Consider the following 16,520-nt stretch of genomic DNA (forward strand, 5'->3'; position numbering starts at 1 on the left):
CTGCAAACTTATCCCTCCTATTTTTTTTCTTTTTTTTCTATTACTGCATTGTTTAGGCTGTATAATAATAGTAATAATATTAATAAAAAAATAACAATGATAGATGGAGTAATGCTAATAAATTCCATACCGCACACAGCCCATCGCTATTTCACGTACCTAGAAGGACATAAAAAATCTTTAAAACAGGACACTTGTTATATATATGTGTAAAACGCATAGATCCACACGGCAAATCGATCATTCAAACTTGGACAGGCACACGGAACTTTATGTGTACAATTGTTTAATTATTTATTCTTGTAACTATTCACTATATTCCTATATAGGTATATCATATGTCATTATGTTGTATATTGCGGGGTACACTCGAAAACGAAAGAGAAACGAAACAAAAATCTCTACGTTATCGTTAATTATCGTTATTATTACTATTATTATTGCCGGGTTTGATTTCTTTTTTTTTTTTTTGCCTTACTCTTTTCCATATTTCTCCAAATCTGTACATAGGTATGTAATAAATTTCTTGGGTGATGCTTCCCAATCTAAGAACGATGAATCTCGGGAAAAAAAATTCATCCCAATGAAATCGATTTCCTTCATGAATAAATAATATAAAATTTTACGATTAGGCTTGCGATTTGATCTTCATTCCGGCTTTCTCTTTCAAAATTTTTTTACCGAAAGCTTTAGAATTTTCATTAGAAAATTAATGAATTTGTGTGGCGTGTGTGATAAGTCTGTGTAATGATTTGTCCCTAAAAACGTTGACAACGAATCTACATGGCGATATATAATGAAAATGGGCTTCAATGAAAATAATTGATTGAAATCAACGAATAACAAAATTGTCGAGGGTTTTAGTGTATATATATATAGGTATGTGTATATGATTGTAAAATCGAGTGTACATAATTTTTGCGCGTGAATCGTCTGTCAGTGTCGTGAAAAAAAAAGGAAAGAGGAAAAGAGAAAAATATTCCTCTTCAGAGTTGAACGAAACTCTGGTGTAATTATTATTTTTTTTTTTTTTTTAATAACATCGGGACGCTATAATAGGAACTTAATATTCACCATTAGTTGCCCGAACTTTATATATACTTTCTATATGTATAGGTGTATATATATAGTATAGTATACGTATTTATATGGGCGAGTAGGTACGAGTGCATCGTCTATATAGGTACATACATGTGTAATAATATCATTATTGTATACATATTATGCCATTATGGTATGTATAGTAATATGTTAAAACTATCGATAGATCTGCTTGTACAAAAAATTTATTTGTATAACCTATATACACACGTACATATGCACATGTATATATATATATATATATATATATATATATACTGTACGTATGTATGTATGTACGTATGTATATATTTGTTTATTTCAGTTTTAGTTGAGTTGAATTGATATCTCGTCATAACATCTATACATGCTATACCTACTTATTGCATTATAAAGAGTCTTAAATTAAGCGTTTCATTCGCGTCATTCACCTTCGTAAATTATGATGTCCAATGATTTTTAATATTAATGTTTTACTCGCAAAAAGTACACACGTATAGCGTTGTTAGACAGACACTTCAATTCAGCGGAAACACCCGTAGTTCGAGTATTCCAACGTGAGTCGTTTACAGATTGTAAACCGTAATATAAAGGCATCAGCCACGTTAATATTTTCGTAGAGTTGCACTGCATAAGGTCGCGACGTTCAGGCCTCGAGAAAGATCATCTACCAGGTATACCAATCCATGGGATTCGGTAAAACGTGACCTTTACCCCTGCAGTGGAATCCTTTCCCTTCGGACTGCCGGTCCCCTCAATGATTAATTCTCCGTTTCTACTGTTTTTCATGTTTTGCATCTTCTTCTTCTTCTTCTTTTTACCTACATATATTATTATTCGCACAATTCGGATGCATCGATTCGGTAGAAATTGACTAGGAACATCCACAACGTTCGACGACCATCCCCGGTATTTTAGTGAACACTATTTGGTACTCGCTGTCGAAGTATAGCATCGAGATTTGCGACATTCTACGCGCTGTGCAACATGGTCCGGAGTTGTGCGGTGGCTCGGCCAAGCTCACTATGTGCGTGTTTGGGTATTCCGTCAAAAATGCCAACGGACAATCGCCGGAACAATAGTTGGCATCGTATCTGCAACACCGAAATAAAAACAGACCCGTTTTTGTAACTTCAAACGATTCGCGCAATCTCCAACTCCTTGACACTATTTATATTGTCGATATTTGGATATTTAGCGAAATGAAAAACAGCGATAAGAGTAGACGGTTAACAATTTCCGAACAGTGTTAGATTGACATTGGATAAAAAGATTTTCGCCTACCGAGAGAAAACGGTTATAAACTGGGTCAGACATGATGAGAATTTTTTCAGGTTAAGCTTATCTCGAACAATCAATGTCTCGGAAAACTTTTATTGCCAACTTACCGATTACCGATCACTGCCTAACTTCGCTCACTTGACGCGCGATACTTTCGGGCTTAGAGCATATACAGTAATGCTCTAAGGTGTCGGGTCAGATGTTTCCTTTCGAGTCAAGTTGGCGCCACTGTCGTGGTAAGATCTCGCCGACCAATGAAATTTGATTATTCCGCGCATGCGCACTAGGCCAGCAAAGTTTTACCGTTTCCTCTCGGAGTTCGGGGGATCCTCGACTCTATTATTTGCCACGCGTTGTTAACGAACGACTGTAGAGAGAAAGACACTCACCTTTTAGGCGCGATGATCCAGTCCCACCCAAACTTCTCGAAATCGACGGTAAGCTTGTAGCGGCAGCAACGCGACTCCTGACTCGCCTCGTCGCAGTTTAGTCCAACGGTCCTCTTGATCCTGCCGCTCCGCCTCGAGTCGAGGTCCTCGATCTCTACATCGAGGTAAGGCGTGTGTTCGGCGTCCGGATCGAGCTCGATCAGCTTGGAGTTGGCGGCCCTTCTGTGCCCGGTCGAACCGGCCTGGAGCTTTATCGCCACCCCGAGGTTGTCGCGGGGGTGTTTGAACCACAGGGCCACCATCCTCTTAACGTCTATGACTATCCAGTCGCCGTTCCTCTCGGGTCGCGGGTGCTTTGTCGTCAACTGCGGGCCCAGAAGCGGCCCCCCGTTTTCCGAGCTCCCCTTCAGGATCCTCTGGAGCGTGACGGTGACCGGACCCCTCGCGTTCTCCTGCTGGAACCCGGACCTGATTACCTCGCGATCGGGACTCTCGTGGTCGCTGCCCCAGACCCAAAGCGAGAGCTTGGCTTCCCGAACTCGGTGCTGGACTATCTTGTCCGAGAATTTGAAGTACAGGACGTCCAGGTTCCCCTTGGCGTGTCGCAGCCGCGGATCTGCAAAAAAAATTAGCATAGATTTTTATTCCCGTATACCTTTACCTGTCGTGCGGAAAGCTGATAGTTTTTTTTTTCTTTCTTGCTTTCTTTTTTTATACCCATTGTTAAACGTACAGCCGCGAAACAATCTCTTGCGACGGTAACTTACTGTGCTAAACTTTAAAACTTCCAAAGCGATAATACGTGACGACCGGGAAATCGGGAGGCACGTTTCGCGGACGGTTGTTTCATATTCGCAAACCTTTACTATCAGCGTTTTTACCCGACAAGACCTACTTACGTCCGTCGCGACACGAATTGTAACACGTAGATTTCTCCGGTCACCGATTGTTATACACTTAGGTACGTAACTTTCAGAGACGGCGGATTTACGCGGCTGTCGTTCTATTTTAGCACGCGAAATTTCTCAACTTTGCGAACGCGTGAGATGAAAAAAAACGAGAATGAATTTTACGTCGTTTGATTAATGCTGGCAAGATTCTTGCTTCTTTTTTCTTCTCCCCTCTTCTGTCCCCCTCACTCTTATCGCTTTTTACCTCCAAACAACGATCTGCAGTGATTTGCGAGAATTTTTTCTCCACCGCGTACTATATATAATAATTATCTAAACGTACTAAACTTTTCGATTAGATAAACTCATACACGCGTTATGAATTCCGTGACTCGATTGAACTTTGTCAGACTTGGAGGCGTTGAAATTTCGGCTAATCATAACGTCATTAATTCCCACGTTATCTCCTTATTTCACATTTAGACGCGGTTTTATTATCCTATCAAGTATAACGTTATACATGTAAAAATAGTTACCCGGAGGCCGAATCGAAACGGCGAAAAATCGCAAAATACGAAATAGGTATACGTATGTGCAGAAGGTGGAAAGCGGAACTGGAAAAAACTGCGTGACGATTCAGAATAAATTCGCACGGCCAGAATTATTATGTGTAGGGGATGCTAGTTGCGTTCGGCGAGAAATCTCGGTAGGCAGAAGACGCCGAGACACCGGCTCAGGTTTAAATATAGTATACCTATAAAAGCATTACTCTGAACAACGACGGGTCGGTCAGTCGCTCGAGTATGAGGCCTCGGTATTTAAACTGGTGCAGTAGAGGAAACGATTGCGTTTTGCCTGCTTTCCATTCCGCCCTTTGTACGCAGAGATTTCTATGACAAGTGACGATGCAACAGGGGGATGCAAAATGTCGAATGATGCTTTCACGCGTTGGCAATAACAATTCGAATCATTTGATGACATTTCCTTCGTGAGCTTGCATAAGGTATACAGTCTCTTCTCACTGCAGGCGTATCGCGAATCTATGGTCCAAATTATGTGCCACACATCCATTTTCTAGACAGTTGCCAAGGTTCATTGGCAGCCCGATCGTACAATAGATTATTAACATTTTCCCCAACGATCTTACGCACATGTATTATACATTGTACGCGAGATGCTGGGCTTCGCGAATTTTCGTATTTTCAAGATGATCGAATAGTGCGTTTTGTAAGATATAATGGCCACGTGTCGGCCCTGTAATTTCCAGGTCACGAATTGTTATCTTTCACTTCCTACCCTGAGGTCGCGTTATTCTAACCGCATGACGACGATAAAAATTCACATCAAATTTTTATTACCCGACCAGTTTTAGTATACACAGATGCACATACATGTATGTACGCTGTACGCGTAAGCTATCTGCATATAATTAAAACCCAGCGCTGATTAATCAGCGAAGATGATCATCATCTGCAACTTTGATGTGATGGAATGTGATGTGACGTACGTGTCTCTTTTTTTTTCTTTGCTCGGTGTACCCTCAAATCTTACGTATATAATATCTATTTCTTCATATAATGTTTCTATCCGGAAATTCGTGACAAGATTTTCAAAAGTTTTTCGTAACAAACGAATCTTTTGCAGCTGATCAAGATCCTACAAAGTCAGCCAAGGGTGAAGATTTGTTAATTTCTTGATATCTTTTCTATTTAAAAAATTTTTTTTGCCTTCTTCCCAAGTTTTCTACCAAGTTGAAATTAGGAACGTTATCGTTGCGAAACATTGAGGAGAAAAGATCACTATTCTCTTAATTTTACAATTATTTTGAAGGAATTAAGATTTCGAAATACGAGTATTGTTAGTGTATATTGCTTAACAATGGTTTACTGAATTTCAAACAATTCCAAAGTCGCGAAATAACGGTTTTTTCTCAGCATGAATCGTTACGAAGACGTTACTAACTTTAATATGATAGTTTTTTTCCCCTTCAAGGAAGTTCAAATACCCGGTAATCGTTCTCCATTCCACCCTCTATCATTTTTCTTATAAGCTCTGCGTTAAGATGTACACATATTCGATCAAAGATTTATAATAAATGTACACACGTATGTACAAGCGCGAGTAAATGGGCTGCGCGATTGCGATTCGGTCCTTGGTGTGTTACAGCAAGGGTGGCAGAAGAACATTTAATTAAGCCATTTAATTTGCCTTGGAAAACAATGGTGATACGGGTGTATCGTATCTTTACTTATGTCTATAAATAAGCGAAGAATAATTGATACGACTTGACCTCGTCGCGGTGCATCGGTGCAATTTTCACTCTCACTCTCTCCCTCTTTCACAGCTGCTATCTCTTATTCCGATTCCTCGGTGGAGTATCTTTGCACATACAGTCGGTTCGATTCGTTGCTCCTTCGCAAACTCTCTCCCCCCACCCCGCCCACCCTCCTGTTTCACTACTTCATCCTCAACTATTTAAAAAACATCACTCAACCCTTCTCGAAACATTCAGCGTTACAATGCAAAGACAACTCGCGGCAGCGACGAAGATAGGAAAAGCCTAACACCTAACAGAGAGAAAGGGTGGATAGATGGTCTATTTTGTTGTCGAGATAAAATCTTCGGCTTTCTCATTCTCGATATACCTATATTAGGTATGCCCGTGCGTCAATGTTAACCGATATTGTAAGGTTAGGTAAAGGGTAAAAGAAAAAAACCTGAACAATATATCAATAATACATGAAATGTAATTTACGAAGCGCGCCCTCGGATATGGTTAAAATGTTTTTTTAGGATGTCCCGCACGTAGCCTATGGTAATGATGATAAAGGGACGAATGAGTGAACAAGAAAGAGAGCAAGCAGAATGAAGCTCGACGCGGTCGAAAAAAGAGGAGCAAAAAGTAGCGAAACCAAATATTGTATATATATATATATGTACACACACCACATATATTTATATGGTGAAAAAGAAGTCGACGAGTACGGAAAAATAACGAACACAGTTTGATGGGAGGTCTATCGGTGGATTTCTTGGAAGTTCGGGGAATGATCGGCGGTCAGGGGAATAGCGAAGGGGTGGGTCGGGAGCGCGAATTTCTGGATGAGGTTGAGGTGCGGAGGCGCGGATGTACGGCCGAATCGCCTGCAGCCGGGGGGAGCCAGACAGGCGGATAGAGAGACGGAGGGAGAAAGAGAGGGCCAGAGAGGGACGCGAACGGGGGAAGGAGAGGGAAAACGAGATGGAACGAGAGAGGGAGAGAGAGAAGCCGGTTGCATGAGACTAGCGAAACTACCCGACCTCAAACAGCCCGCCTAGTGCGTTGAACCCCAAAATTAACGTAGTCAACCTGCACAGTCGAGAGCAAAGTTCTCAATTCCGTGCACATCGCGTTATTATACACGTTTCGTATAGTTTCAGCCCCGAACTGTCGGCGGATCGATACCTGCAATTTTAGGTAGTAACAAAAAAAAAAAAAAACAGAGTTGGGATCGATCGATCGATTGAATAATTCTATCTCTGAATCTTTTCACCAACCCGTCGTTGTATGGAATCACTAGGAAAGAGTTCAATTGTTATATATAGTTGCTAAAAAATTCTAGTAACATCAGAATGATCGGTCTAAAATTTCTATCTCTGAATCTTCTCACCAATCCGTCGTTGTACGGAATCACTAGGAAAGAGTTCAATTGTTATATATAGTTGCTAAACAATTCTAGTAACATCAGATTGACCGATCTGAAAATTCTATTCCTGAATCTTTACACCAACCCTTCGTTGTATGAATCACTAGGAACAAGTTCAATTGTTCTATAGTTACTAGAAAATTCTAGTAACGCGAGATTGATTGATTCGAAAATTCTATCTCTGAATCTTGTCACCAATCCTCCGTTGTATGAATCACTAGGAGAGAGTTCAATTTTTGTATATAGTAACATAAGATTGATTGATCTGAAAATTCCATCTGCGATCTTTCCGTCAACCCTTCGTTACGTGAATCACTGTGAAAAATGTAATTTGTTACATCCTTACTAGCAAGTTACTAGAATAGTCTGGTAAAATCGGTATCGTTATAAGAACGGTTTAGTTATTGACGAATTTTTAAGAAAATGTGGTAAAAGTAACCATATTCAGTGTTATTATGGTTCTGAAAACTGTGAGATTAAATATTATGATCACAGCCGTTAAATATTCATTTCCATTTTGTACCCAGAACTGTAATATTTTTTGGTTATGGTGAAAAGAAAAAAAAAAAAAAAACAAAAAAAATTATAGTAAAAACTGGACTGTACAGTGAACGCGGTTAAAAATTTCTCCCGATTCGTCAAACTGAACATTGCGCATTGCCTGTAATATCACGCTTTTTTTCAGTTCAATTTCGGATCAAAAACGGTCGCACGAGCCGGATGAAATATTCGTGAATCCGAACTGACTCGGCGAACATTCGATCCCGAAGATTGGCGTGTGAGAAAAGGTGCGTGCGAGAGGTTTTATCCGTGATGACAGTAATCGCTGTGAGGTAAAATTATACCGTTTGCGTGAATTGCATGATAAGTGGGTTGTGTGTGAGACGATATGTGCAGTAAATTGCAAATGCGAACCACTGACGATCCGGCGCGTCGCGGCGCCTGTCTGCGAATACGCACTTGACCACAGCTGTATAATACACCATGGTACCCTGCACGTCATTGTTCGCTACACACGGCTAATACAAGCATGCATACGGTAAGTATATCTATATCTCTCTATATGTATGCGCGTGTGGCGACATGCGTGTACGATCCACCGTAGCACGTACATATCTGATGTCCACATATCGATTATTGTACGTTACACCGTGGATATTTGTGGTTGTATTTGAGAGTTTTTTTTTCTTTTATTCTATATTCGGTATTGTTTCACTGGAATTCTGAGCCCGTTGGGACTTTGAGTTTCGTATTGAAATTTTGAAAACACTTTTAGTGGATCCAAATTATCGTTACAGATTAATTCAATCGCGACCATGTGTTTATGTATTATACATTACACGTATTGTCGCATGATGACTATGTACATGCAGGGACCAGAGATTGATTACCGTTTATGCAATTTGGTGAAACACTGATTGCCCAAATTTATGACGATTATCTGGCCTGGTTAATTCGGCTCCGTTACCATGTCGATGTATTAATAATCGTGCACGCATGGCCTGCAAGTACATACCTATAACTATATTGTTAAAGCCTGTACAATTATAGTGGCATAAAATCCTGCTGTTGAAGATTAAGGGGTAACCACTGCTCTAGGATTTTGGAAAATTCTCTATAGAAGTACGTAGCCGTATTTTTATTTAATTTAAATATTTTTCTATAAGCAATACACTGCTTTCTTTTGGCCAAAAATAGATTCGTTTCTTCAAAAGTGCACTATTTCTACGAAATTTGATTTAAAAATAACCCTATGTACTTCTATAGGCAATAGTACATAGATTATAACATTTTTTTTTTGTTTCTTGTTCCAGGTCTTATACTTTGCGAGAAATCCGTCCTCCAGTGAAGTAGTTTAAAAAAACGGCGATTTAAAAGATTGTCTCTGTCGCCGCCATTTTGCATCAAAATGATAATAAGCAAATTTTTTTTTATACCTCAATATGTGTTGAATAAACCCTCTGAAAAGAAATCATATTCTATTTTTAATACTCCCAAAATAAATCGTCAAAGTTGGGCCTTTTTTTCGGCCGCTAGTACGGCGTTACCCCTTAAACTAGCTCCTTTTATGATCGTCAAACGTTTCTAATTCCAAAAAAGCGTTAATAAATCTCAATATTGGATACGCATTCCGAGGATACTTTGAGTTTCTACTCTTCTGTCTAACCAGTTGTCTTAAACTTGACTTCACGCAGGTTTAAGTTTGTTGAAAATTTTTCGGAGAGCATAATATATTACAATTAGTGCACGATGCGCATTCGCACATGGCCATTTAACCGAATGCGAGACTAATGTACGCGGGAGAGAAGAGAGAAGAGAGGAAAGAGAGAGGGACTAGACGTTATGACCTGGATCGAAAACCTTGACCTTTCTTGTTTCAGTACGCTCTTAAGATCGCGTTAAATCAAACTCGTTGTTCGTATGTCGTGTAGCAACGTCGCGTGGCGCAAAGCCGTAGGAGGGGAAAATCATAAACTTGTGTTCAGCTTCCTAAGCTGTCATTTCTTTTTCGGATGAGAAAAAAACCTGCCTATCGAAAATCTCTTCCGAATTGATCACTAATTTGTCTTGAATATTGAAATTTTTCTCAATTTCGAACCAACAACTGGGTCGCTGATTCGCATCGCGTGGCGCGCGTGATTTCTGTTACATTTGCGAAAAAGAGGACGAGTCTACATAACTCGAGCAGCAGATATCTATTTATATTATGCTGTTTACTCGGACGTTCGAATGCTCGTTACACGCTTTTTTCATCGTCACATACGTGGCTGCAACGTCGAGACTTAGTTGCGAACGATGCAGCGGTCATGACGTGTACACCTCGATTCACTTATCTGGCGATTATCTTCCCAGTTTTAACAGCTTTGCCGTTTCTCATTCCGATTATACTATCTGCGTTGAAAAAGTACTCGTTGAACTACATACCGAGTGATTAGAAAATCTTTGAAGATATCGTAAGTTCGTCTACGAAGAGTAATTTCTTTTTTTCTTTTTTTTTAATCGATTCGAATTCGTGTTACTTAAAGCATTGCAAAGTTCATACTTTGAATTTACGAAGCTTAATCGCAGCACGGTTGAAGGATGAAAAACACGTTTGTTCTTCCGAGTCTGCGACGCTGGTAAAATAAAAAAAGTAAAGATAAATACCGGGACTGACTTTCGATCTGTGAGAATGAAAAAATTTTGTCACGGTGAAAAAAGCAACGCCTAAAATTTTCAGCTGAGAAATCCTTATAAATCACGTCAGCCATCTCTGTACACACAGCTGGAGAACAGCATCTCTCCGAAATATGATAGTCCTATAAAGTATCGCCCCCCTCAGAACAACACATGGACACAGCAGCTGTTTAACTATAAAGTATAATATGCGTGTATGAAGAAAACTGTATCATTATAAATTAATGGGTTATTATTATGGTAAGAAGAGAAAGAAAAAAAAGGTGGAAGCTCAACAACGATTTCATATTCGTCTACGATATTCATTAGCCCGTTGATAATCGCTGGTTGTTCCGAATAAATGTAATTCATTCATTCATTCATTCGTTCGTCATTCATTGAAATCGCAATGAAAATTCTTGGTGTCCTAATTCCATCAGTCAGAGTCAGACTTTTAGCGGGCTGAACTGCACAGTGCAGGATGCTAGATGCTAGCGACTAGAGCGTACCTCTCTTGCCCTCCCGCTGGTTGACCCCCCGCCACCACCCCCGTACCTCGGCCCCCGGCCCCCCCGGGGAACCTTGTGATGTTGGCTTAATACGATAATGAAGTGATGGGCCTGACCTAGGCTGCACACTGGCCGTGACCTTGACCAAATAGTCCCCCACACACGCGTCTAGTCGTCAATGTGAACATACGACGTGTGTGGATGGATTTAGATAGGTGAGGATCTGCATGATTTTTTCTCTTCTTTCTTCCATCGCTAAATACCTCGATGTTTCTACATTGTAGCTTCTTGTCAGGTTGCTCTATTAATAACGAAACGGGAACGCAAGTAACAAGACTTCAAATACTGCACGGGGGGTAGTTTCCATCATAGTTTTTCTAACAACTCTTTCAGGTTTACGATCCCGGTCCTTATCTGACTTCGGTGTAATCTGTATTTGCATATATATATATATGTATATTGCCTCCGAGTGATCACCACGAGCCACTAAAGATGTACGAACGAATTGACTGCATTTTGAGATTAGAACGATTCGAAGGACGGTATGATTTCATTCGCTGTACGAGCCGCGAAGTGTTTGGAATCTTCTCGAATACACAAGGCGGATTCGGTTTCGTGTGATTTATGGTTTCAGGCACACGAAGCTGCGTGTACCGATAGAGCGTAAGCACAGCTCTATCGGACAGTGGAAGGTATCGTTCTCCATTATCCGAATACCCAAAGAACGTTAAATGCGTCATGTATAGTCATACCGTACGCAAGTACGGTATATAAAGCAACATCGAACATGTGTACTGAAAAAGTTCGGATTTAACCGGCGAAGAAATCTTGATACATCTCGACTTGGGTGTACGTGTACGCAACCGTGGATGCAGAGTATGGTTGAATTACGTGTGTGCAGCGTTCGATCTGGTTACGCGAGTATAGTTAGACAATCTATGTGTCTAAGTATGTAACGAACGCCGGGTGCAGGCAGTGGGGGCGTTGGCAAAAGGAAAAAGTACATACCTGAACGATAAAAGAAATAGAAATACTTTCCAGATAGTAGCAAAATGTAGGCAAGAAGAAGAAGAAGAAGAAGAAGAAGAAGAAGAAGAAGAAGAAGAAGAAGAAGAAGAAGAAGAAGAGGAGGAATGAGAGTAAGGAGGAGGAGGGAAAGATTAAGCCGACCGGAGTTACTGCCACGTGTAGAGATCGCGATAACCCCTTGACAGGTCCAGCTTCTTTGCAGCATCTTCGACAAATCCGTTTACGTATAATGTAGTATATGACTGTGCACACTGTGCACCGTACATGTTTTCAACGTGAAACAGCTTTATTGTAACCCCCTTTCGACTGCCACACTGCAGATGCTGCAGTGAAGCAGAACTCGAAAATAATGGGTGCAACGTCGTCGATGATGTCCCGCGTTTTTCTGCTCCGCAGGTGAAACGATATCGAAAAACGCGAGGTTGAAGTGAGTAACGTTAACGTCATGAAACATCTTCATAATGACTTTCAAGGAGTTGGCTTTTGCAAAATGTAGATACGTTTGGTTCGGTATGATTTAGGTACTAAATTTCAGACAATTCTAATCGTGGGAAGTAAAAATTTTTTTTAAACATGCATCGTTGCACTAACTAACGTACCAAACAATACTTTCTTTGCTATTTCCATAAATAAATCGACTACATCGCGGTTTTTGACAAAAGGTAGCGCGGAAAGTAGAAATTGTACCATATGCGCATACGGGGACTTTTTGCGAGAAAGAAAAATTCCCATATGAAAATAACTATTCGCAGCTTTTCCACGCCCCTTTCTCTTCCGTTACCGGCCGATTAACCGAATTTCAAATTTCCCACCGATACTCGAAATCGGTGTCGTGCAACGTGCGTGCGAAGCGAAGATGCGTCATGCGTGTCGTGTAACGCGTGTCCGTTTTGCGAACGGATCGAATCAGCGTCGATAGCGCACCACTGTTTGAGCGAACGCATGCGGGGCGGCATGATCAACCGAGTTGTCGGTTGCAGAGAGAACGGTCCAGAAACCCGGGAGAAAGAGAGAATAACCGATGAGATATAACAGTGGCTTGTGAGAGAGTTGGCGATGGGAGGTTAGGGGGAGAGGGATCGAGGGGCCTGGGACTGAGGTACGGAATCGAACTCTCTGCAGAGGGGGATTTCAGGTCGTGAAACTCGTCCTGGGCTCCCCGGTATCGACGAGCTGCATTAACCGCGTACCGCGTTGGATCTTTCTCGGAGAAACGACGACGAGGACGAAGAGAAAACCGTGACGATGAGGAATCGCCGTTAAGCGATCACCCGTTGACTCCCAAGGAAGGGAAAAAGCGAGCTGCGTTCGCGTTGAGGAAAAAGGAAATACCTCGGGACCGGGAAGCTGCCGGTATAGGTACGAGTCGAGAGTTCAAGCTCGCTACTTACGGGGTTGAGCCAGGGCGATGACGTTCTCGGTCTTCGCCGCGTACTCGTCGACCTCCTCGTGCCTCGTAAGCCCGGGCTCAACCTGGTCCACCGGCTGGTCCGACTGTATGCCGTAAAGGTCCATCAGCCTCGATATTGGCGGTATCTTCGGCAAGGGGCGCCCGGTCATGTTCGGCGCCTGCTTCAACCCCAGCTTCGAGAGTATCTGCTCCTTTATCGCCTGCAGACTCAGCGCACGCAGATCCTCGTGCATCCGACACGCGTTGCAGCTACCCCCTGCCGCCTGCGCAACCAGTGTCGTCTTCCTGACCGCGTTTCGGCTTAGACTTATGCCGTCCAATGCCCCAAGCAGCACCAAACACAGGACCAGTAACCTCGTCATTTTAAATGTTCCCACAGTTCCTCCTTCACCTCGATGATGCACAATTTTTATTAAAATTAAAAAAAATTTTTTATCGTTTATCGTTTCTCCCTTTACTCCTGTACTTGGTTACCTTGATAATATATTCTTTCGATCAGCAACGATATCGTATAGTCTTTTATCACACCTACGAAACGACCGTGCAGAGTACAACATGCATTCACGTTAGACCATCGCATAATCGGACGGGTTACTGCATCGTTTACGACTACGGGACGGCACGCGGGTGCGTGGAGTATGGACTTTGGCCCGATTTCGAGTGTCCAACAATTTTTACCTTACTTTTTCTTTCTTGCTTCTTCCTTATCGCGTTTCTTCAATTCTCACAATGTTCCTCCTTTCAAACTCCGCTCCGCTTGTTTCGTTAAATTTGCGGTTACGTTTAGTTTTAGTTCCTTTTCGGATTCGTTTTTCTCAAACTGACACGTACGTACGATTAGTTAAACCCACCGAAACTGGTTTTCCAATCCAAGGATGAACGATGCTGCAGAACATTCTTATTGTTTTTTGATTTTATTTATTTATTTTTTTTTTCTAACAATCGTCAATACGTCTTAGGAGATTGGTTATAATAAACGAAGTTCGTATTTGTACACGTTTTTAAAATTGATTTTAACAGGTGTTGCCGCGTTTCTTTGATTCACAACACAATTCGATTATCCTTCCCTCTTGTTGTAATATTCCTTGGTTATTTCGTGTATCGAAGAATTTTTTATTTTTTTTTCTCTCTTCCGCAGCTTTTCTTCCAATTATTCAACAGTACACCAGAAGATTGACGGGTAACGGTTGATAATTGTCGGTATGCAAAACCGTGGTAATTCGGTCGTCAGATGGTCGAAACGGTGACGAACAATGCCAAGTAAACAGCAGTTTATTATACATACACTGATCCCTACCAGGGGATACGTCAATCGAGGAACATCCGCGATTCGGGTATGGTACCAGCTAACTGCTGCAGTAACTTTTAAACCGACGACGTGCTAAATGCACACGATAACTTTCCAACGCAGTATGTATGAATAATACAATTTGGAGCGCGGTTAATATTTCATTTCTTTTCCCGAAACTGTTCAATTAAATGATTATTTTATCTCGCAGCACCACACAGAGACACGTGTATGTAAAAACAAAAACACACTGTGCAGATATTGTGTATATATATATATATATATATATAATTATTCGCGCATTTGATGCACCTCAGTTTGATTATATTTGTATATTATACGTACGACGACGAGCTTGGTGCGACGATGTCGTTCTCAATGCGAGAATTATTGCACGGTTATTGTTATTGTTTGGATTTTTTTTTTTCTATCTTGTTCTACGACCGTTGTAACAAATTGTTGCACACAAGGTTCTAATTCACATGCGCGTCGGAGAGAGAGAAAACAAAAACGTAACCAAACATATGAGAATTGAAAAAAAAAAAAAAAAAAATGAAACCAAGTAAAATGAAATAAGAAATAAAAAAAAAAATAAATAAACCTCCAACTTCCCGAAGCGTGCGAAGTGCGGTAAACTTGAACTTGATGCTTGTAACTTTTTAAGACTCCTTTAAACCGTTTTACGTCTTAATTCGCGATATCATAACGACGACGACGACGATGACGACGACGACGACGAACCGGCGAACGCAAGACAAACGGACAGACGGACGGTTGGACAGATACAGAGAGAAAAGAGACAGAGAGAGGGAGGGAGATACAGAGAGAGTGAGAGAGGGGGGGGAGGGGGGAAGGAGAGGGGGAGGGAAAAAGACAGAGACAGTGTGCGGGAGCAAAGGGGGCTAACAGGGGGTCCAGAGAGAGGGAGAGGGAGAGAGCTAGAGAGAGGGGGTGACGGAAGAGAGAGAGAGAGAGAGAGAGAGAGATGGAAAGAGAAAAGAACAGGGAAAGAGAGAGAGAGAGCGGGGCTGATCTGTCAAGTGACGAATACGATCGTTTTAGGTGTTCAAAAGTTTACGGCGGCAAGTGGGCAAGTGGGATGCTAGAAGCTTGCTGGCCTGTCAAGCACTGAGTCAGGAGACGCTGGTCCTCTCTGCATATATGCCGTGTGTGGACTGCCAACTACTCTGCACGGACTGACGGAGTAACCCGGCTCCGAAGGAGTTGTTAATCTTTACTCCTGTTTTACTCTGATGCGGTGGATACTACTGTTGCTGCTGCTGCTGCTGCTGCTGCTGCTGTTGTGCTGCTGCCGCTTGTGACGACGATATATTTGTGACCACGACACAACGGTGGCGGCGGCGGCGACGACGGCGACGGAGAGCGTCGAGAGGCGAGCGACGAACGAGGCGGGAACGCGATCGTGAATGCTTTTGCATCATATGCGCACGTTCTCGTCATCTATTTATTACCGCCACACCTGTATCGTTATATTTATTATATATATATACGTGCTTCTCGCTACGGCGGCGGGGATCCCCCGCTTTACCCTTCGGATTTGCGATTATAGAGAAATTAGAAAGCCCGCGGCCCAACCCCGTCCACTCGCTTAAACAAAGTCGATAGGCTACGCGGTACACGTCGGGGACCAGATGGGTTCAATCGCTACTTGTGTGATCGAGAGAGGTGAGGTCAACCCCGATAAAGCCGTTCGATTAATTCATTTATGAACCATTTCTATTCGACAGACCGACGGTATTTGTTATCTCGGATTTATGAGATTCGAGTACAAATGAATTAC

At 41.8% G+C, this 16,520-nt stretch overlaps 1 protein-coding gene across 1 annotated transcript; it reads right to left on the reverse strand.

The window, feature by feature from the left end:
- Positions 1 to 432: 432 nt before the first annotated feature.
- LOC124305079 (growth/differentiation factor 8-like) lies at positions 433 to 15,262 on the reverse strand. Its single transcript, XM_046764094.1, has 4 exons — positions 15,065 to 15,262; positions 13,412 to 14,886; positions 2,751 to 3,366; positions 433 to 2,174 (listed from the first exon to the last, which is right to left on the reverse strand). The coding sequence occupies exons 2-4, from the start codon at positions 13,791 to 13,793 to the stop codon at positions 1,955 to 1,957; spliced, it is 1,218 nt and encodes a 405-aa protein (XP_046620050.1). The 5' UTR covers positions 13,794 to 14,886; positions 15,065 to 15,262; the 3' UTR covers positions 433 to 1,954.
- Between the last annotated feature and the right edge of the window lie 1,258 nt (positions 15,263 to 16,520).

Source organism: Neodiprion virginianus, chromosome 5 (genome assembly GCF_021901495.1).
Source record: "Neodiprion virginianus isolate iyNeoVirg1 chromosome 5, iyNeoVirg1.1, whole genome shotgun sequence".
Taxonomy (NCBI): domain Eukaryota; kingdom Metazoa; phylum Arthropoda; class Insecta; order Hymenoptera; family Diprionidae; genus Neodiprion; species Neodiprion virginianus.

Coding starts and splice junctions, on each gene's coding strand:
- LOC124305079 (XM_046764094.1), bottom strand. CDS start 13,793: ATGACGAGGTTACTGGTCCTGTGTTTGGTGCTGCTTGGGGCATTGGAC. Junction 3,367..13,411: donor CATCGCCCTGGCTCAACCCC/GTAAGTAGCGAG, acceptor TTTTTTTTGCAG/ATCCGCGGCTGCGACACGCC. Junction 2,175..2,750: donor TGGATCATCGCGCCTAAAAG/GTGAGTGTCTTT, acceptor TCGGTGTTGCAG/ATACGATGCCAACTATTGTT.